Source organism: Diaphorina citri, unplaced genomic scaffold (assembly GCF_000475195.1).
Source record: "Diaphorina citri unplaced genomic scaffold, Diaci psyllid genome assembly version 1.1 scaffold2736, whole genome shotgun sequence".
NCBI classification, from domain to species: Eukaryota; Metazoa; Arthropoda; class Insecta; order Hemiptera; family Psyllidae; genus Diaphorina; species Diaphorina citri.
In genome coordinates, this window is record NW_007380153.1 from 59 (window position 1) to 22,410 (window position 22,352).

Consider the following 22,352-nt stretch of genomic DNA (forward strand, 5'->3'; position numbering starts at 1 on the left):
CATTGTCAGTTTACATACCTATTACCTACTTACTTTCCTTTCCTATCAAAATATATGATTAGGCCTTAATAATTAATAAAATCTGCCAGCCTAGTTACATAGCTTGAAGGGCAGAGCGTCTGTGTTGTAAGCGTTAGGTCCCGTATTCGATTTCCAGGATGGGATTTTATCTTAAAGAGATAACGTTCGTTCTCGGAACGCCTGGCTTTCTCCTATCCTAGCTGTCTTCTCTTTCTTCGCTTTCGGGGCGATAAGACCTTAGCAGTTACAGTTTTTCCCTCCCAAAATTTTTTTTTTTTTTTTTTTTTTTTTTTCAATCTCACCTCGACAGTTTGATTGGACTGAAATCCCGAAACTAGCGCCAAAATGGTCATGCAGATTTTGACTACGGGAGACTTGGGACCACAAACTTTGCGCAGGGATCGATCTTGATTCTTACCAATCTCCAGGACACTTTGCGTATTACCATCAAATATCCAACGCTGGAAATAATTGAACGATACAAGTGAGATTTAAGTTTTAACTCATTGATTTTTTCTTCTTGTTGTAAGTTTGTTTTTTTTTTTTTTTTTTTTTTTTTTTTTTTTTTTTCTTTCTACCTAACACTAGAATGGTTTAGCTTCAATGAACATAGTTCAATGCTAGAGATTGCCCAAGGTATAATAATTTCGTCCATTCTTTGTAATTTCTTGTTTAATTGAATTTATACCCAATGAACAGTCTGAAATGGTCTAAATCTCTTAATAAATAATTAAAAATTGGTCAAGTCAAGAACACGGTAGAGACGAAAGGCCTTAGGCCCCTTTGCGCCCGACGCCCATTGTTGTAGCTCTTACCATATAGGATGAATATACCGAAGTGAGAACTTCTCTCAATCGAATATGATTGATAAGGCAGCCCTGACCCCACATAATGTTTAGTCTCACTTTAGCCTGATATTCCGGACGTAGACTAGTGGCTATGAGGACATTGGTTGAGCCCAGGGAATGGCCCAGGGTGATGAGAGTCTTGTGGCCGGTCTCAGCCAGGATGTAATCGATAAGGGCCGGAGTGTCATAGAGACCCATCTCGTGATATCTGGAGGACAGGGGATACATTATTATGTTGCTATGCCTAAATAAGGTGGTACATTTATAAATCCAAATCATGACTTATTAGTGTGTCTAGTGTGATACCCACTCGGCCACGGAGGTTGCTTACCTATATGTTGGTTCATAAATTATAAATGAGTTAAGTATTACATAAGTGCCAATTGGCAATTTTTCGCAACATTGAAGTAGAGTAATCTCCGGGTGTCTATTTGAAGAACCAAGAGCTCTCAAAGCATCATCAAGAGCTTTCAAAGCTCAAATCATTTAAGGTGTGTCCACACATAGTCGACGACTGAACCTTCCACACTGCCTTGACAACATACGAGTAGATTTACCTTTTCGATGGAGGGACGGTCGACTATGTTTGGACACGCCTTTACAAAACACATAAAGGAACTTAACCCCGAGTTACAATCTCATGTTTCAATCACATGTTACCTCTGAGAAATACCGAGAATGCTCGGAGACTGTTGGGGCATATTCCCAGAGCACGATTAGAGGGCCTTGATTATACTTACGAAAACTGATAGAACTTGCTCTGTTTGGTGGTCAGATTGACATGTTCTCTGCTGTACAAATTACCCCTTGCATTCCACAACCAGATATCATAACCTCGCTTCCATAGGAGAAACACTGCAAGGGTTAATGAAAAGAAGATAGAACTTAGACACTGGAAATGTCGACCCCACTTGAGTGGGAAAAGACTAAAAATCAAAGAAGAAACACTGAAATGGTAAAATGGAAATAGGTAAATACTTAAAGACTTTAGGAATAACCAAGCGATACATAAATTTATAGGCCCGTCTCTTGGCGGCATAATTATAGCGTAAAGCGTAGTTGGTCTTGGGCCTGGTATTTACGCTACGCGTTGTCTGCAGACTTAATATTAACCAATTGGTTTCATAACCCGAAGGTTTCATTCATCAACCAATCGAACATGTGTACGGCAAGTTTACAGAGACTTGATGTTTGAAACAAATCGAGAGCCTTAATGGTGTCCAACCATAGTCGACCGGCCGTCGATGGACGAGGTGAATCTATGTATATTGTCGAAGCAGTGTGGACGATTCAGTCGATATCGATCGACGGCCGGTCAACTACGTGTGGACACAGCTTTAGAAGGATTGGGGAAACCTTTTGGACGCCTATAAATAATACTCCTCCCATGTCCTACCTAACACCAACACACTTACCAATATCGACTGAAGGATTTCTACCGAGGAAACAGTCAGATGAGCTCGTCAAGCCATGAAGAAACAGAAGCGGATAACCGCCCGGGTTGGGGATCCTAAAGTTGGTCAGAATGTAGCCATCCTTAGTAGTTACCTTGTGTTCTTCAGCAGGATAACCCCAGTATCTTATAATCTCAGTCTGAAATCAAAATCCCGTGAATATCGTCGGCTTCCACGATCCTAAGGAAATGGGGCTTACAAGATCCAATGGAAATCGGGCTTACACGATCCCCATGAAAATGGATCCCATAAAAATGCCCTTATTTACAACTTGATAATATCTTTTGTCACGTGACTTGATCGCGTAAGCCATTCGCAGAAAACTAACCCAGAATTTCATCGAATACACCAAAAGTTCTGCCTTGTCAAAACTTCGCCAAATCAAAATACCACGAACACTCGAAGTAATAAATCTACGATAGGATTTAGGGTCTCATCATGCTCTCATGGTAGTTAATATTAGGTTGGTCCCGGATTTACAGTCTCATTTCAACATTATATTAGGTTAGTCCATGGACTTATTCCGTGCAGTAGCGCATGCGTGGAAGCTTGATGTGTATTTCAAGTTCAAGTCTGTTTAGTGTAGCCCAGTGGTTCTCAAACTTTTTTTGCATGGCGTGCTAATTGTGTTTCTAAATGAACGAAGATGAAACCCCGGAACTTATCTGAGCTTGGTTACGAAATTACGTCTTGGGTTTCACAGCAGAACTTGCATTAAACTTGAAAAAAGTACTTGGATATTCGAAGAAAAGAATATTAGACAAAAAAGAGGAAGAAGAAGAAGAAGAAGAAGAAGAAGAAGAAGAAGAAGAAGAAGAAGAAGAAGAAACGGTGGAAATTCATGTTCACCTTTCCACAATATTCTACATCAGGGAAGACTTCAGGAGCTTCACCTTTGTAAAAAGATTCATTTCGAAATATGTAGGAGGGAAAGAATTGCAAGAAAGACATCATGCCGAGGTGCCCACAAAATTTCAGTTGTAGTAGTGTGTGGAGAGCTTTTCAAAAGGGAAAGCTAAGCCCGGCCGTTCAGGAAACTGAGACGATTTCAGCTTTTCCCAAGCTCATTTCCATTTCTCCTCTTTTGGCGAGGTAGGGCCTGTATTAAACCATAGACAATCTGCCCCTCTTGAGGCTCTTGAACCGGGGAACTCGTTTCTGTGTTTTCGGAAGGAAAAGACATCTCTATAAACAGTAATGACTATAAACCCACATGTACAGTATGTCGATCTGCTGGTGGTCTTGGAATTAGAATCCCGATGGAATCATTTACCAAAAATGATCAGTAATCACCACCCCACAACCATTCAACTCTTGAGATAAAGGGACTATTGTCCTAATTCAACAGTATAAATAAAGCTCTAAATAAATAAGAATAAATACCTAAATTACCATTTTTAGTCCGTCCTTCCTTTATTATTCCAATTTACCACCTACCGAAGCTAAGATGAGAAAAAAAAAGAACTTTACAAAGGAAGGGAAGCGATATTTAATCCCCTAGTTTCCATGGATAGATAATACGCCACTGATGTACGGGTTTGCATTTTGCTCGTCGGGTTTGCATGTTTGTCTACCAGACAGTCCTGAAAAAAAAAGGACTTCAGGACGTCAGGTTCTGGAGAAATGTCTTATTAGGGAGTTAGCTCGTTAGCTGATGTTCCATTGCTGAGTTTGTCAGCATTCATGTCACATAATAATCTTATTCACATGGAGAATCATACATAATGTCATGGAGAATCATAATTATGTACATAATTGCTGGAATGACATTAGACTATGATGTCACTGTGTAGAATGGAAAAAAAATGGTAACGACAGATATATGTACCTTGGTGTGTTTTACAAAACTACTATCTTTTAAAAGGGCGGATATTATACGAAACAGATAAGGATTGTCCTCGGAACGGCTGCCATTCTCCTATCCTGTCTTCCTTCTCTCTTCGATTTCTTTACGATAAGACCTTAAAAGTTACTGTTCCTTCTATCAAACCTCTTCAAAAATAAGAAAGATAAAGAACTTCAAATTGGATGTGGAATTGTGGACCATACCTGCGGTATTTTGAAGAGTCTGAGTAGGTTGGCAACTTGTATAGAAGTGACGCTGGAGGCAGCACCTACCACTCCGGATATCACCTTGCGCACCTGAGTCTTGTTGCAGTGGTAGTCTGTATCATCGATGTTGCTGATGGAACCTGCAACAGGAAAGAAATAGTTGATGAAACACTTAAATGCACACAAACAATGACAACTGTTGCACTATGGACAAGGGACGAATATTGCCCACCATCCCAGCAATAGGTGTATTATCCTCTCGTGCAACTTTCGGAAGAGGAACCGATTCTGATGGCGCGTCTTCTTGGATTTTCTATTGTTTAGTACTTGGATTTTCTATTGTTTAGTACTTGGATTTTCTATTGTTTAGTACTTGGAAATAATACTGAAATGCACTTCATTCGCAAAACTATAAATAACATACATAGCTAACATTATAGTGCTGTAATTTACAATGTACCACGGCATAAATCTCTAAGCTTCAGACAGTAAATTAATATTTTTAATGGCAAAAGATGAGATTGGGTTGCAGTGACAAAGAGTTTTTATGTCCGGGAACCAATAAGCAGTACGAAGCGGTCGCACAGCTTGGTCGTACGACCCGGTCGCTATGATCGGAACGCCACCTTAACTGTAACAACGGCAGTCTTAACGTCTCGAAATCAATCAAAGAGATAAGAAGGACAGAGTATGAGAAATCTAACCGTTCCGAGAACGAACCTTGCCTGTTCAAAATAATGTTTGCCCCGGGCGGGAACCGAACCAACAAATTATAGTGCTTAATAGTTAATAGGTAGGCTTGCCAAATATCCAAAATGTCGGTTCGGGACGCGAATCCGCGAACATAATTGCCAAATCCGCGAACATAATCGCAAAATCCGTTGATTAGCTTATTCCTAAAATTACCTCCAAAGTTGAAAGTAAACCGCTTTCATATCGAAACATCATAATACCAACCGAACAAAATAATATTTCGAAGTCGAAAAAAAAACCTATTGTAGAAAAGAGAGCTCCTCAAAAGTCAAGAATTCTCAGGATGCAAAACCAAAAGAGGAACCACCACAAAACCACATCACATAAGCATTGACTATTCTACAGTAGAAACCATTTTCCATTTCCGATTTGGAGCGAAATACTTCCCAGTCGATTCGAGTATTTTCCGAATAGGTATTTTATGTACGTGTTGTAGTAGTGTGTGGAGAGCTTTTCAAAAGGGAAAGCTAAGCCCGGCCGTTCAGGAAACTGGGACGATTTCAGCTTTTCCCAAGCTCATTTCCATTTCTCCTCTTTGGGCGAGGTAGGGCCTGTATTAAACCATAGACAATCTGCCCCTCTTGAGGCTCTTGAACCGGGGAAATCGTTTCTGTGTTTTCGGAAGGAAAAGACATCTCTATAAACATCAGTAATGACTATAAACCCATATGTAGAGTATGACCGCTTTTGGACAGATTTCGACGTTTTTTGGCGGTTTTCAGCTACCTATACATATAGCGACAAAACGGTTAGAGATATTGTAAAAGTTAGGGTAAAAGAACACTCAAATAAGCATCATTCAATAGGGTAAGGAAAGTCGTGTGATGTTCACACCAGATTTTTACCACCTACCGAAGCTAAGATGAAAAAAAAAAAAAGAGAGAACTTTACAAAGGAAGGGAAGCGATATTTAGTCCCCTAGTTTCCATGGATAGATAATACGCCACTGATGTACGGGTTTGCATTTTGCTCGTCGGGTTTGCATGTTTGTCTACCAGACAGGATATTCAATATCTACCCATAACCCTGAACCTTTGCAATGGTCTTGTTTACATTTTGTGTAGCATAAAATATAGCACACTGAAATGCACATTTCAAAAACTTTCAAATATCCCTCCTCTTGTGTAGCTATAGCTGTCTAGCAATACAATGTATGCATTTTGCATATGTATGTTGGATACGTAAATAATAGATAATTATTATGTATAGGTACAGTATGTCTTAAAAGTTCTTTACAATTATCTGTATCATTTTAAGGGGAGTTTTGTACCTAATTTTTCAATAAATTTGAATAAGAGCTCCATTTTTTACTTTCTATTTCTACCAATGTGCAAAATGTCATTCCGAATAGATTCATTGTTACCGTACCGTCGCGCGTCGCGTCGTTAATTGGTAAGTACGGGAGATGAAAATTTTTGACCTTATAGACTAGGGGTGTGACGTATCAAATCGGGTTAGTTTTAGGTGCCGAATAACGTGGTGGTTTTGGTTTTTTAATCTTCTTTCTCGGTTAAGGTTTTCCGAGCAGAAGTATGTGTCTACCAAGCAAAGACACTGCTGATACATACTGTAAATCAGGCATGTCAAACTGGCGGCCCGCGGGGCCGCATGCGGCCCGCCTGGTCAGATTGTGCGGCCCGCTGCAAGCCACAAGGGTATAATATTAAATAATAAATTAATAATATTTCACAAGGGGACTTTTTATTTTTTTTTATTACTTTAATCTTTGAAACAAAATGAAGTTAAAAAGTACTTCTTGGTAAACGTATCTATCTAATAAAATAATATCTACTTTATCTACTTACTAAAAATTTGGATTAAAATCACTAGAACGCTGGATCTAGTTCAGACGTACAAGATTTGGAGACTCCCACACACAGAGTATTCTTTTTAAAAAACAAATAAATCCCATGATTTTTTTTTACAACATTTTTTTTACTGGGGGGGGGGTGAATACCTGCGGCCCGCCAATGTTCAACAAATATCAAAAATGGCCCTCTATACATTTTGAGTTTAACATGCCTGCTGTAAATGATACCTATTGTAGGTAATGTAATAACAATGGAAGCGTTGAATCAATACTAACTAAAATGTACACAAAGTAACTACATATATGCATGAGCATTAGGTACAAATAAATGAATTTGTCCCTACTATTGCCTATTATGTACAAAGTATGTACATATGTAGTTACCTTCATATGCAATTCATATTGTTTCAAAATGACATTACATATATCTATAACTAACAGAAGTGCCTAGTTACAAAATAACAATGTACCTACGAAGGTATGTATTTGAAGTTTTATGAAGAACAGGTATAGTTTATATAGATCTATGTTCATGGATAGAGGTAATTAAATTAGGTCAAACAAATGATCAACATAACAGAGAACATTGTCAAAATTGTTTGCCAGCCTAACCAGTATTTTCCTTTAACCATATTTTTCCTCTTTGAAAAGTCAGCTTAGTAGGGAAAATATAGGTCACAGGTTCGATTTCCGCCCGGGACCAATTTTGTGTTCTGAACAGACATTCCAAGGAATTACCTACATATGCAAATCCAAGCCATTGTCTAAAAACAACTTTTTTGGGATAAGGGCACCCTTATTCCAAAAAAGGGTTCCCTTATAAAAAGGGTTCCCTTAAACCATTGGTTCCCAACCTGGGGGTATTTACCCCCCGAGGGGTAAAATACACTTTTTCGAGGGGTAAAAAGAACTAAGCGCTAAGTGAAAAAAATACAAAAGATATAGAAAAAAAAGATGGGATGAAGGAAATTTATGTGACGATGTGAACGGACCCTTAAAACCTCGATATAAAACCTCTGAGATGTGCACTATGTGCTTTTGTTCTACTTATTGAAAACATGTTAAATTTAATAAATATTTTTTTTTTTTAATAAAACTACTGACCAACTGGGTACAATTTCAAGTACTTGTTCTTTCCCTATCTATAGCTATTTCTATGCTTTACTTTTTAGGGGGGGAGGGGGGGGGGTAATGGCTAAATTTGAGCTTAAAAAGGGGTATTTGTCTAAAAAAGGTTGGGAACCACTGCCTTAAACGAATATTTTCACCTATTTTTAAAATTTGAAATTGAACTCATTGCAACACTTTCTCATTACATCTTCCCTGTACTGATCTATTGTACCAAAAAGTTAAAAAAGTAATGTGCTATACCTACAATTATTTACAGCAAGATTCGAGGGAGTGAACATTGTATCTCTTCTTATTGTTTTCTCCCAGAAGAGAAAAAGGAGAGAGGAGATGAAGTTCTGGGGATAATTTCATTGTCGATGTTCAAGGTTGTTTTTTTTTTTCGAACATAAAATATCATAGGTACATTATTATCCCAAGGGAATTTCATTGATGACGCCAATGTTCAATATATTAGGTTGGGGTTTGACTGCAAGATTTTTTTTTAGGAATTTTTTTGCTGAAGTTCTAGGTAGACATTTTTTTCTCTTCTGTGTTTCTTCTCTTTCCTTTTCCCTCTCTTTCTTTCCTCTTAATTTTTTTTTTTAATTTTTCATTCATGCAGTCTATAGGTAGCTATAGACTGCATGAATGAAAAAGTAAAAATTGACACATATTATAATGTAATTTTTCATTCATGCAGTCTATAGGTAGCTATAGACTGCATGAATGAAAAAGTAAAAATTGACACATATTATAATGTGAATTCCTCAATTTTGAAAGGAATATTTTTGTTCAGCATACCTATAGGTAAGTACTTACCAAAATGCTTGTCACAAAATACCTAAATATCATTCCTTACTGAATACAGCTTGATAAGTTTTATGACTTGATTTGGACTCGAAACACCAACCTCCAGATCCGAAGTCCATCGCGTTGATCACTATACCACTGAGGTTGTTGGTTCCTTTAATGAGAGGTTCCTGTCAGCTCCCATGGCGTAGTGGTCACTGCGGTCGCCTTGCACGCGGGAGACCCGGGTTCGATTCCCGGCGCGGTCAAGAAATTTGTATCATGCAAATGATTGATTCCGTGACTGGCCGTTTCCGAACGACAAAAGGGAACGGGCTCTTATGGTTTCGTAGAAGCTTAACGCATCCTGTAGGGCTGTCCAGCCCCTACAGCCCTACACCTAAGCCTCAGTTTGGACTTTTTTTGTGTATGGGGTTAAGCATTCTCTTATGGTTTAGTACTTTAGTCAGCTCCCATGGCGTAGTGGTCACCGCGCTCGCCTTGCACGCAGGAGACCCGGGTTCGATTCCCGGCGGGGTCAAGAAATTTGTATCATGCAAATGATTGATTCCGTGACTGGCCGTTACGGGGCCCACTCAGCCTCGTGAGGAAAATGAGTAGCTATGTAATATAAATGCGCATAGCGACCGGTGCCAGCATGGTAGGTAATTGGGAGCTGGATTATTGCGATATATGTATTTGGAAAAAATCCTACAATGCTGCAGTGAGCACCAAAATTGTGAATGGTGATCAATCAAAGTACATTTCATATGGAGCAGACCATTCAGAGGCAATCGATCGATGGATCGACAGCGTGGACTATGTGTGGACACAGCTTAATAGATTAGTTGCGCTTACTTGGGTGATGTTTCAAAGTCATAGAGCAGGAAAAATGAGGACCAACGGAATTTTTCTTTTTCTTCTACGACTTCTAGATCCCGAGATAAATCGATTAAAAAAATGCCGGTAAATCGTGAACTTTGACGTCACGGCATACGCTCCCGTAGGCGATGACGTCACATCAAATGTCCCGAGCAAAGCTCCCTCGCAGGCAACGCATTAATGTGTTTGTGCGCATACATTTCTGCGCAGTTCTTTCTGCTCCTCTGCTAACGCGCTTGCATAGTGGCGCTACCTAGCGGACAAAAATAGCAACTGCGTTAAGTCTGAGGTCACAAATCTTTGAACTCTTTCATTATAAAAGTTGAATTTTCGACCTTTTACAGTTATTTTTTCGGAGTTTTGACCTCAGATTTGGATTTTTCCCAACTTTTTACATAGGGAATCGACCATTTACTTATAATTTTTACTCATTTGCAACTGCTCCATTGATAGGTAAGTTTCGAGTAGGATGGAGAAGGCCTGGAAACTGGAAACATCAAATTCTTTGCTGAGCAAACAAGAAGTTTTACCGGAGGGAGAGAGAGAGAGAGAGAGAGAGAGAGAGGGAGGGAGAAGAGATGGAGGGACAAAGGAAGAAGAAGGGAGCGGAAAAACATAATTAATCAAAAACCTTATCCTAGACCTGGCCATTCTCTATCTCTCTCTCTTCTTCCCTCCCTCTTTCTCCTTTCTTCTATTCCCTCTTTTCTTTATCTCTCTCTCTCTCTCTTTCGCTCTCCTCTATTTCCTCTTCTCTTTCTCTCCCTTTAGTTCTGTCTCTTTTTATTTGTATCGCGTCAGGATGGCTGCACAATAAACATAGATCTCCTCTTTTCTCTCTCCTCACTTCTCTTCTCCTCTTTTCTCTTCTTTTCTTTTCTCCTGTTAAGTGTTATCGGATACTAAGTATACCTAATGTGTACGAGTATTTGGATGATTCCAGCCTCAACAAGATTGGGGGGGCATCACCCCTCCTTGTGGACCACTTCTTGTTTCTTTGGTCCTTTAAAATTCCTGTTCTTTAGTACCAAACTAGATTAAATTAGGATATGTGCTTATTAAAACATTATAGACCTTCACTTTGGATCAGTTCTCGAGTCATTTCTTGCTACAAGACATCCAAGTTTGTCATCCGATCAAAGGCCAATCTGTTATCAAAGAAGAAAGTTGGTCTTCTTCTTCTTCTTCCTCCTCCTCCTTCTCCTCCTCTTTCTTCTTCTTCTTCTTCCTCCTCGTTTTCTTCTTCTTTGACTTTTTTCCGCGATCGACGCCCCGTGTGTACTCCGCATTACTGTTATGTTTACTTTCTTTCCGACAAAAAACTTCAAAGAGAGGCTGTGTGCTGAAAGTATATTAGCTCTCTCTTTACTTTCTAATTTTTTTACTTTCACTGTGACAGAAGAAAGTTACTTTTTACGGACGGAGGGAAGGAGAAAAGCTCGAGAGAAAGTTTTTTAATCTTATTTCTATTAGAAAGTTAGAGTTTAATAACAAGAGAGGATTTGGTATTATAGGGAGGAACCAAGGGGTTTTCCTCAACACACGCACGCACAAACATGACTTTCATCAGAGTTTTTCAAAAGGACTTTTTTTGTTATTTTATTTTTTCTCGGAAATTTTGAGGTTTTCAGTTTCCATTTTTTTTTTTTTCTCCAGTAGACTGGATTACCTATGATTTCTACTATAGCGTTCCCATAGCCTCTTTTATTCTTAGGAAGCTTTGCCTTTGCTGACAGAATTTAGAAAATACCTGAAAATTCTACCACCTAAAAGTCTGAAGTTCCCGTTGTAAAGATATACATAATTCATTAACAGACCAATAAAATCTACCTCTAAAACTAATAAAGACAATGGGTACCTTTATTTTATTTAGTTATTTATTCATGTTGAGGGAAATAAATAAGGAAAGTAAAAAGACAGGAAAGACATGAGTGTACGATTCTACCTACATCCTATCTTTTTTTTTTAACTCCTTATTTTAATTCGAAGTCTCCTTCTTCTGTCACAAAGGTAGCATAGTAACTGATAGACAGATACCTACTAAGATAGAATAAGTACTTATCCATATGGACATGCTTCTAATAGGCATCTTGAGGATGAGTGAAAAACACATAAAACCCCAAGAACGAAGAAACATTTTTTATTGCTTGTAAAAGAGAGTCTCTGTTTTATGTGTAGAGTCTGTAGAGAGACAGAGATGTTTCTCTTTTTTTTTCTAAATTAATCTTCTTGAAAGTTGAAGCAAAAGGAGACGCCATGATTAGCCGCTTTTCCAGAAGAAGAAAAAAGAAGAAGAAAACGAAAAAAGAAGAAGAAAACGAAGAAAGAAGAAGAAAAAGAAGGAGAAAAATATAAAATAAATTAAAGAAATCTCATGAAACTCTTTTGACATAGAAGCAAGAGGATACGAAATCCTGGTACCTAAGTACATTTCAACCTTTAACCTTTGTTGGCAGTTCAAGGACTCTTGAAGGACAATGATCCAAGGTCACACAAGAAGAAGAAAAACGGAAGGTTCAATAAAGTCCTATTTTCCTTACTGAGACGCATTTCCCCTCTTCTGAATCTCATTTCCCCTCTTCTGAATCTCATTTACCCTCTTCTGGCGTGTTGTGCCTGTACTAAACCAACAGAAATCCAAGATGGCACACCATCTTAAAGGGGGGGAAATCGTTTCAGTTAGTTAGTTTTTCCGTATTTGGTTATCATCTCTGGCATTAGAATCATTAGGTACGAGTATTTGGTTATTCTCCATTCTTCTTGCCCCATGCCCCATGTCCTATTTGGTTATCAGTAAAATGTCCAGGGTTATACGCCTCAATGAGATCTATGGTATCCTTGTATATCAGACGGTAGCTTTCCACTGCCCATAGGAAATCCCCATGGCTGAACCTTTTGTAGGGGATTTCGTAGAACTTGACCACGTTCTTGAGTTGTTTCCGGAGAATGTGAGAGTCCTGAAAGAAAACATATTGTTACAAAAATAAACACACAAGTTGGTTACAACACTTACCTACCACATGATTTTTTTAGTCCGTCCTTCCTTTATTATACTTGCATTCAAAATCTAATAAGAACTTCAAAAGGCAAAAGATTTTTTCTCTTCGAGCGCACTGAAATTTAAAGGTGTGTCCACACATATTTGACAGGCCTTCGACCGACAGCCGGTCGACTATGTGTGGACACACCTTGACAAACTGTCGAGGACTTACCTTGCTTGAAGACAATAAGTCATTGCAGCAACCGAAGTACAGGGCAGAGGGTGTGTTAATTTTTCCAATGGGATAAAGTGAAGGATACGGAGTACCATATCGCCTTAGATTCTCTCTCATTCCGTAGCTCAGTGGTTTGAATTCACCTGGAACGAGGTTTGAATCCCGATAGGGTCCGTGAATAATGGGTATTTTTGTAGTTATTTTGGTAAGATAAAGTCAAATCAAGTAGGAAGTTTTTAGCACATTTCAACCTTTAACCTTTGCTTGCAGTTCAAGGACTCTTGAAGGACAATGATCCAAGGTCACACAAGAAGAAGAAAAACGGAAGGTTCAATAAAGTCCTATTTTCCTTACTGAGACGCATTTCCCCTCTTCTGAATCTCATTTCCCCTCTTCTGAATCTTATTTCCCCTCTTCTGGCGTGTTGTGCCTGTACTAAACCAATAGAAATCCAAGACGGCACACCATCTTAAAGGGGGGGAAATCGTTTCAATTAGTTAGTTTTTCCGTATTTGGTTATCATCTCTGGCATTAGAATCATTAGATACGAGGATTTGGTTATTCTCCATTCTCCTTGCCCTATGTCCCATGTGCTATTTGGTTATCAGTAAAATGTCCAGGGTTATACGCCTCAATGAGATCTATGGTATCCTTGTATATCAGACGATAGCTTTCCACTGCCCATAGAAAATCCCCATGGCTGAACCTTTTGTAGGGGATTTCGTAGAACTTGACCACGTTCCTGAGTTGTTTCCTGAGAATGTGAGAGTCCTGAAAGAAAACATATTGTTACAAAATCAAAGACACAAGTTGGTTACAACACTTACCTACCACATGATTTTTATACTTGCATTCAAAATCTAATAAGAACTTCAAAAGACAAAAGATTTTTTCTCTTCGAGCGCACTGAAATTTAAAGGTGTGTCCACACATATTTGACAGGCCTTCGATCGACAGCCGGTCGACTATGTGTGGAACTGTGGACACACCTTGACAAACAGTCGAGGACTTACCTTGCTTGAAGACAATAAGTCATTGCAGCAACCAAAGTACAGGGCAGAAGGTGTGTTAATATTTCCAATGGGATAAAGTGGAGGATACGGAGTACCATATCGCCTTAGATTCTCTCTAATTCCGTAGCTCAGTGGTTTGAATTCACCTGGAACGAGGTTCGAATCCCGATAGGGTCCGTGAATAATGGGTATTTTTGTAGTTATTGGTAAGATAAAGTCAAATCAAGTAGCAAGTTTTTAGCTTAAATATCACCGCACTATTATTAATGGCCAGGGACCACAAAAGAAGCTCCTCTAAAAAGATCTCCCTGCTCTTAAAGATCGTTAATCAAAACGGGTAAATAACTTTTCATTTTCCTTATCCTAAAGGAAGGAAAGTTGTGTAAACGGGTCACTTGAGATCAGACCGTCTGAAAACATACCTGTTTCAATGTTCTGTATCACCTGTTTGACTGTGTTGAGAGAGGAACTGGATGGGAATTTGGTCATCAGTTTCAGAACAGCACTCTGGAAAGAATATGGATAGGTATTCATTGTCAGTTTACATACCTATTACCTACTTCTGATTTGTCTCCACGCCCCCCAGTTTGAGAACCTCTGGTGTAGACGGTATAGACCGAGGGATCATAGTATAGGTAAACACTGTAGACTTACCGTTCTCATGTGTTGAAACTTGATGGGTGATAGAAATCTGTTGTCCTCAAACTGACGAGAAACTTTCACAAAAAACACAATCATGAGAAAAGTTTGAAATATCCAGCACAAACCATAGGTCATACTAGCAACTTGAATAAAAAGATACCTTTTTTTCCAGCAAATCGCAATGTAAATACCTATTTTATTTATCCACGTATTCGCCTATTTCTATTTTTAATCTCTTTTTGTAAAATAGGTACCTTCTAGTTTTATACGATAAACCTGGTGCAGTTTAGATTAAGTAAATGAAAAAGTTGTCCAGCTCAGTTTAGACTTTTAGAGTGAATAAAGTGGAACTTTATGTACGTCGATTTTTATTATTATTATTTTAATGAGCCTATTACCTACTTAACTACAGGGCAAGAGTAAGGACTTACTGACAGGGCCGTATATCTAGAATTTTGTTATGAGTGAGTGGGGGGGGGGCGAGAGTCCAAAAAGTAGGATGCTCCAAATTTTCGGAGTCTGACCTCTGGCAAGAAATGGAGCTCGAGGGTGGTGGGGCCCGGGCCCCCTCGGGCCCCCCTACATTCGGCCCTGCTTACCGGTAACTACACCGGAGGTTGTAAATAACAAACGTCTTATTAGAATACCTATTTAGATAGTAACAAGAGTAAAATACTCAAATTAATTTCCATGACAATTGACAAAGTGACAATCTTTTAAACACTTACGCGGGTATTTGACAGAAATCAATTTATTATAATTGACAAAATATAACTATACATTGAGGGCTTTGATGCATGAGGGGTTTAACTGTACTTGGGTTCTTCTTGCATAGAACAGCTTATCTAATTTGGAGAGTTGAGTAACAAGATATATTATGCATGGAATTTCGTGGAAAATGATAAGACAAAGTCCGGCACAGATCAACTACCTATCAACATGTTTCGAGAAAATTACAACAGAATACCAGCTAATACCTTTTTTTTTTTTTTTGCTTTTTAAAGGTGAGTGTTTCACCGCCGTTTTTATTTCGTAGCGATGAAACAACTGCTACATTGGACGCTTGTGGTCTGTGTCGTAGCATGCCCATCCCATACAAGTTGCAGTCTAGATGTGAAATCCACCTTACTTTCCATTTCCAACCCATCCGGGAGATAGACACTTCCAATCCCAGTACATTGCTAATAATGGTGGTTCATCAAGTAGCAGTAGTGACTTTAATAGTGACTTCAGAACCTTTGCTTTCAATCCCAATTTTTTTTGCTGATTGAATCATCGGACAGCATTATCTTCTGCTTCATCATTGGGGACTGCTGACTTGACGTAGTCTTTTGCCATAGATTGAACTTTTGCTTCCAATCTGAATTCCATCAGTACCTTTGCTTCGTTGATGATTCATCAGGCAATGGGCTTTTGCTTCATTGTTGACTGAATGCTGACTTGTTGACTCACAGGAATCTGAAGTGGTACCACACCAGAAGTATGAATTGAAGTAGTCCTTTGCCATAGATTGAACTTTTGCTTCCAATCTAGATTCCATCAGTACCTTTGCTTCGTTGATGATTCATGAGGCAATGGGCTTTTGCTTCATTGTTGACTGAATGCTGACTTGTTGACTCACAGGAATCTGAAGTGGTACCACACCAGAAGTATGAATGTTCCAATCAGCAAGTGACGGTCCGTAATTTCCATTGTGTTGATTTGTAATTGAGTATGCGTGAATTTAGGACTTTGTGGAGTGTTATGGTGTAATATTGAGATGTTGTGATGTCAAGAAATTGTGAAGTGTTGTTGAATATTATTGTGTGAATTTTGTGAATTTATGCTGTGGGATTTGAGAAATTTGACTTGGGATACTGGCTGAAAGTGAGATTATTGCTGTTCTCTTGAATCTAACTTGACTTTCAGGTATTCTGGCTAGGAAGCTAGAAACTTCGTTTGTAAGGGTAAGCCCAGTATGTGGCAGTATGGTACGAACCACGAACGGCAGGACAAGCACGTTTTAAGACCCAGCCTTTTTCCCCCCTCGGCATCGGCAATTCTGTACTCTTAACTTACCTAAGTGAAATACCTAGACCAGTGGTTCTCAAACATGCTGTGGGATTTGAGAAATTTGACTTGTGATCCTGGCTGAAATTGAGATTATTGCTGTTCTCTCGAATCTAACTTGACTTTCAGGTATTCTGGCTAGGAAGCTAGAAACTTCGTTTGTAAGCCCAGTATGGTACGAACCACGAACGGCAGGAGTCAGGTATTCTGGCTAGAAAGCTAGAAACCTCGTTTGTAAGCCCAGTATGGTACGAACCACGAACGGCAGGACAAGCACGTTTTAAGACCCATCCTTTTCCCCCCCCTCGGCATCGGCAATTCTGTACTCTTAACTTACCTAAGTGAAATACCTAGACCAGTGGTTCTCAAACTTTTTTTGCATGGCGCCCCCTTTGGGCATATTCTCATTTTTTCACGCCCCCCCCCCCTACTTTACCCAACCCCTCGTTATATTATTTTTACCTATGGGTTTTATGGAATAACAAAACGAGAATTTGAAACTTTGAGATTTTTTTTTATATTCAAGTAAGTAGGTTAGGTACCTATTTATAGGTTTTATGAAATAACAAAACGAACCAACCTCAGTGGCTCAAGCAGTTAGCGCGGGAGGAATTTCAGAACTGGAGGTTTATAGAAAAAGCTCGCGCCCCCTCTGATTTGTCTCCACGCCCCCCAGTTTGAGAACCTCTGGTGTAGACGGTATAGACCGAGGGATCATAGTATAGGTAAACACTGTAGACTTACCGTTCTCATGTGTTGAAACTTGATGGGTGATAGAAATCTGTTGTCCTCAAACTGACGAGAAACTTTCACAAAAAACACAATCATGAGAAAAGTTTGAAATATCCAGCACAAACCATAGGTCATACTAGCAACTTGAATAAAAAGATACCTTTTTTTCCAGCAAATCGCAATGTAAATACCTATTTTATTTATCCACGTATTCGCCTATTTCTATTTTTAATCTCTTTTTGTAAAATAGGTACCTTCTAGTTTTATACGATAAACCTGGTGCAGTTTAGATTAAGTAAATGAAAAAGTTGTCCAGCTCAGTTTAGACTTTTAGAGTGAATAAAGTGGAACTTTATGTACGTCGATTTTTATTATTATTATTTTAATGAGCCTATTACCTACTTAACTACAGGGCAAGAGTAAGGACTTACTGACAGGGCCGTATATCTAGAATTTTGTTATGAGTGAGTGGGGGGGGGGCGAGAGTCCAAAAAGTAGGATGCTCCAAATTTTCGGAGTCTGACCTCTGGCAAGAAATGGAGCTCGAGGGTGGTGGGGCCCGGGCCCCCTCGGGCCCCCCTACATTCGGCCCTGCTTACCGGTAACTACACCGGAGGTTGTAAATAACAAACGTCTTATTAGAATACCTATTTAGATAGTAACAAGAGTAAAATACTCAAATTAATTTCCATGACAATTGACAAAGTGACAATCTTTTAAACACTTACGCGGGTATTTGACAGAAATCAATTTATTATAATTGACAAAATATAACTATACATTGAGGGCTTTGATGCATGAGGGGTTTAACTGTACTTGGGTTCTTCTTGCATAGAACAGCTTATCTAATTTGGAGAGTTGAGTAACAAGATATATTATGCATGGAATTTCGTGGAAAATGATAAGACAAAGTCCGGCACAGATCAACTACCTATCAACATGTTTCGAGAAAATTACAACAGAATACCAGCTAATACCTTTTTTTTTTTTTTTTGCTTTTTAAAGGGGTGTGTTTCACCGCCTTTTTTTTTTCGTGACGAGGAATTCGTAGCAATGGAACAACTGCTACATTAGACGCATGTGGCCTGTGTCGTAGCATGTCCATCCCGTAGTATGCCTCTCATCAGATGGGCGAGAAGAGACACAATACTTCCCATTTAGGTGCTGGGTCAACACGAGAACACCAGAAAGTAACCCGTTGAAATATTTGCAATCGAAAAACGAGTACAAATTTTTGTCGATGGTCGGATTCGAACCCGGGACCTTCTGCATGGCAAGCAAGCGCGTTACCACTGGACCAACCGTGCCCTCCTTATTTTAGTCTTTTAAAAGAATAGAGGAGTAGAAGAAGAAGAAGAGAAGCAAAATAGGAGGAAGAAGAATAAGAAGAAGAAGAAGAGGAAGAAGAAGAAGAGGAGGAAGAAGAAGAAGAAAAAAAAGAAGAAGAAGAAAAAGAAAAGGAAGTAGTAGAAGGAGGAGGAAGAGAAGACAAAGAAAAAAGAGAAGGTGGAGGAAGAAGAAGAAGAAGGATGAGAAGTGAACAAGAAGAAGGTGAAAGAGAAGAAGGAGAAAAAGGAAGGGGCATGTTATTTTAGGCATCATTCAAGAGGGAAAGAGAGAGGAAACGGTTTTTCACACTTTGATGAATATTGAGATAGAGAAGGAATGATAAGAGCGAGAGAGAGAGAAATGAGGGGGAAAAGGAAGAAGGAATACAACATAAACTTCAAAGTAGGCACTTATCTACCTACTTGGAAGTTGATATATACCTATTTATATATTTAGGTATCTACCTAAGGAAAATGAAATTATGTTTTATGAAGAAAGGAATGGGGAAATAGGAACTAGAGTGTAAGGAGCTTAAATAAACGCTTCAATTTGAAGGAAGGAGAGTGAGGAATTGGTGTTATTATTCCAGTGGGGAGAGAGAGAGAGAAAAGGGCAGAATATAAAAGGCCATTTTTTTTGCGGGGGGGTATGAAACCTAAAGGTGGCGTTCCGATCATAGCGACAGGGTCGTACGACCGAGCTGCCTGGTCGCGTCATAGAGGCAGCATTCTAATCATCACGACCGAGTCGAACGACAGTTTTGTTTTGATTGTGATACGAACAGTATGTCGGATTTTTTAAGTAAGTAGTGCTAAAAAACGATTGATAGTGCAATTATTGGAGGAAGATGAAGAAGATGACATCATTATCATGTCCTGTTTTTTCCGAAAAAAAAAAAAGATGAAAATTGACGAAATTTATACGAATCCAGTCTGGTATCATATACGGGGGGGGGATTCTTATGCACCAACTCGATCAACTTCTCGTCTTCCTTATCAGAAAATGACAATCTAAAAGAAAAGCGAAAAAATTGAGCACAACTGTAAAAAATTATTACAAAAACAGTATTTTAAATCACATGAAAACCTCACGACCATGCGACCACACTGCTCTCAGAGCGACTGGGCTGTACGACCCAAATAGTGCAGCCGGCTCAGACTCTTCAAAATACCGCAGGTATGGTCCACATCCAATTTGAAGCTCTTTATCTTTCTTATTTTTGAAGAGGTTTGATAGAAGGAACTGTAACTTTTAAGGTCTTATCGTAACTAAATCGAAGAGAGAAGGAAGACAGGATAGGAGAATGGCAGCCGTTCCGAGGACAATCCTTATCTGTTTCGTATAATATCCGCCCTTTTGAGTACAAAACAATAGAAAATCCAAGTACTAAACAATAGAAAATCCGAGTACTAAACAATAGAAAATCCAAGTACTACTAAACAATAGAAAATCCAAGTACTAAACAATAGAAAATCCAAGTACTAAACAATAGAAAATCCAAGTACTAAACAATAGAAAATCCAAGTACTAAACAATAGAAAATCCAAGTACTAAAGAATAGAAAATCCAAGTACTAAACAATAGAAAATCCAAGTACAAAACAATAGAAAATCCAAGTACTAAACAATAGAAAATCCAAGTACTAAACAATAGAAAATCCAAGTACTAAACAATAGAAAATCCAAGTACAAAACAATAGAAATCCAAGTACTAAACAATAGAAAATCCAAGTACTAAACAATAGAAAATCCAAGTACTAAACAATAGAAAATCCAAGTACTAAACAATAGAAAATCCAAGAAGACGCGCCATCGGAATCTGTTCCTCTTCCGAAAGGTGCACGATAGGAAAATACACCTATTGCTGGGATGCTGGGCAATATACGTCCCTTGTCCATAGTGCAACAGTTGTCATTGTTCGTGTGCATTTAAGTGTTTCATCAACTATTTCTTTCCTGTTGCAGGTTCCATCAGCAACATCGATGATACAGACTACCACTGCAACAAGATAATAATAATAGTGCTTATTTATACTGCTCGCATAGGACTGAAAAGTCCCTTTACTCCAGCAGTAGGCTCGACCCAAATAGTGCAGCCGTGTCGTACGACCAGGAAGCTTGGCTCGGAAAGTACTCCATAAGAATACATAGAAGCGGTCGCACAGCTTGGTCGTACGACCCGGTCGCTATGATCGGAACGCCACCTTAAGAGAAGTATTAGACCAGCCATTCACCATCCGGTAGACTTTACAGGTACCTGATCCTGGTATACCTGATAACTGATGAGCATCACACACACTATTAGGTAGAACTGACTCTATCAGCTAGATCTGACATCTGATCAGGTCTACCTGATAGTGAGTGACTGACCTTATTTAAGCACTCCTCCCTTGGGGCAGTGACCCCTACACTCAAGCCTCAGAGTGGGCTCAGAGCAGAGTGGAGTGACTGACCTTATTTAAGCACTCCTCCCTTGGGGGCAGTGGCCCCTGCACCCAAGCGTCAGAGTGGGCTCAGAGCAAAGTGGAGTGACTGACCTTAGTCCGAAAGGAAAAGAGAAGATTGTCAACTTACTGTTTCTTGATCCTGTCCCAGTTGTTGTACAGAAAGTTATAAAACACACCAAGGTATCTGTCGTTCACATTTTTTTTTCCATTCTACACAGTGCATAGTCTAATGTCATTCCAGCAATTATGTACATAATTATGATTCTCCATGACATTATGTATGATTCTCCATGTGAATAAGATTATTATGTGACATGAATGCTGACAAACTCAGCAATAGAACATCAGCTAACTCCCTAATAAGACATTTCTCCAGAACCTGACGTCCTGAAGTCCTTTTTTTCAGGAGAAAGAAGAATTTAATTTATTTTCTTCTCCTTTCCTTCTCCTCCTCCCCCTCTTCCTTCTCCTCCTCATCCTCCTCCTCCTTCTCCTCCTCCTCCTCCTCCTCCTCCTCCTCCTCTTCATCCTCCTCTTCATCCTCCTCCTCCTCCTCCTCCTCCTTGGCGAATAAAGGAACATTTTGAGAGTCCAAAGTTAAAAATATGGACTTGGTGATGTTTGACCTTTTTTTAGAGGTTTGTTTGTTTGTTTGATAGAGGGAACTGTAACTGCTAAGGTCTTATCGTCCCGAAATCGAAGAGAGGATAGTAGAAAGTCAGCCGTTCCGAGACCGAACATTATCTGTTAAGGATAAAATCTGTCCCGGGCGGGAATCGAGCCCGCGACCTAGCGGTCACAAGACAGACGTGTCCCTCCAAGCTATAACTATGCTGGCATTTTGTTCTTCTTTTTTTTTCAACTTTGGTTTCTCCATTCTTAACATACTGTTTGTTTGTTACGTTTAACGAGCTATTTAATTACTTGATTTTTAGCTCAATATTCTTAACAATCTTAGGGTAAGTGTACCGTTTATTCGCCCACCTAAAAAACGTACCATTTATTGGCCCACCTGCCCACATTTATTTTTCTAATTTTTGTTTTTATGACTACAGTTTTGAAATAGCACTGGTTCGATAGCAGTCTTTAAGCCCTTTCTTTTGATGAAATTGGATCTTGAAAAATTTCGTCCAGTTCAAGACTCATATGTGGCGTATGGTACAGGTGGGCCAATAAATGGTACGTTTTTTAGGTGGTTCAATAAATGG

The 22,352-nt window shown here is 39.1% G+C and overlaps 1 protein-coding gene across 1 annotated transcript; it reads right to left on the reverse strand.

The window, feature by feature from the left end:
• Nucleotides 1-323: 323 nt before the first annotated feature.
• LOC103519455 (lipase 1-like) lies at nucleotides 324-14,652 on the reverse strand (the record flags this gene model as incomplete). Its single annotated transcript, XM_026830954.1, has 5 exons — nucleotides 14,602-14,652; nucleotides 2,285-2,462; nucleotides 1,610-1,724; nucleotides 837-1,077; nucleotides 324-482 (listed from the first exon to the last, which is right to left on the reverse strand). Coding segments are annotated over exons 1-5 (702 nt in total), but the record flags the coding sequence as incomplete, so codon positions are not given.
• Between the last annotated feature and the right edge of the window lie 7,700 nt (nucleotides 14,653-22,352).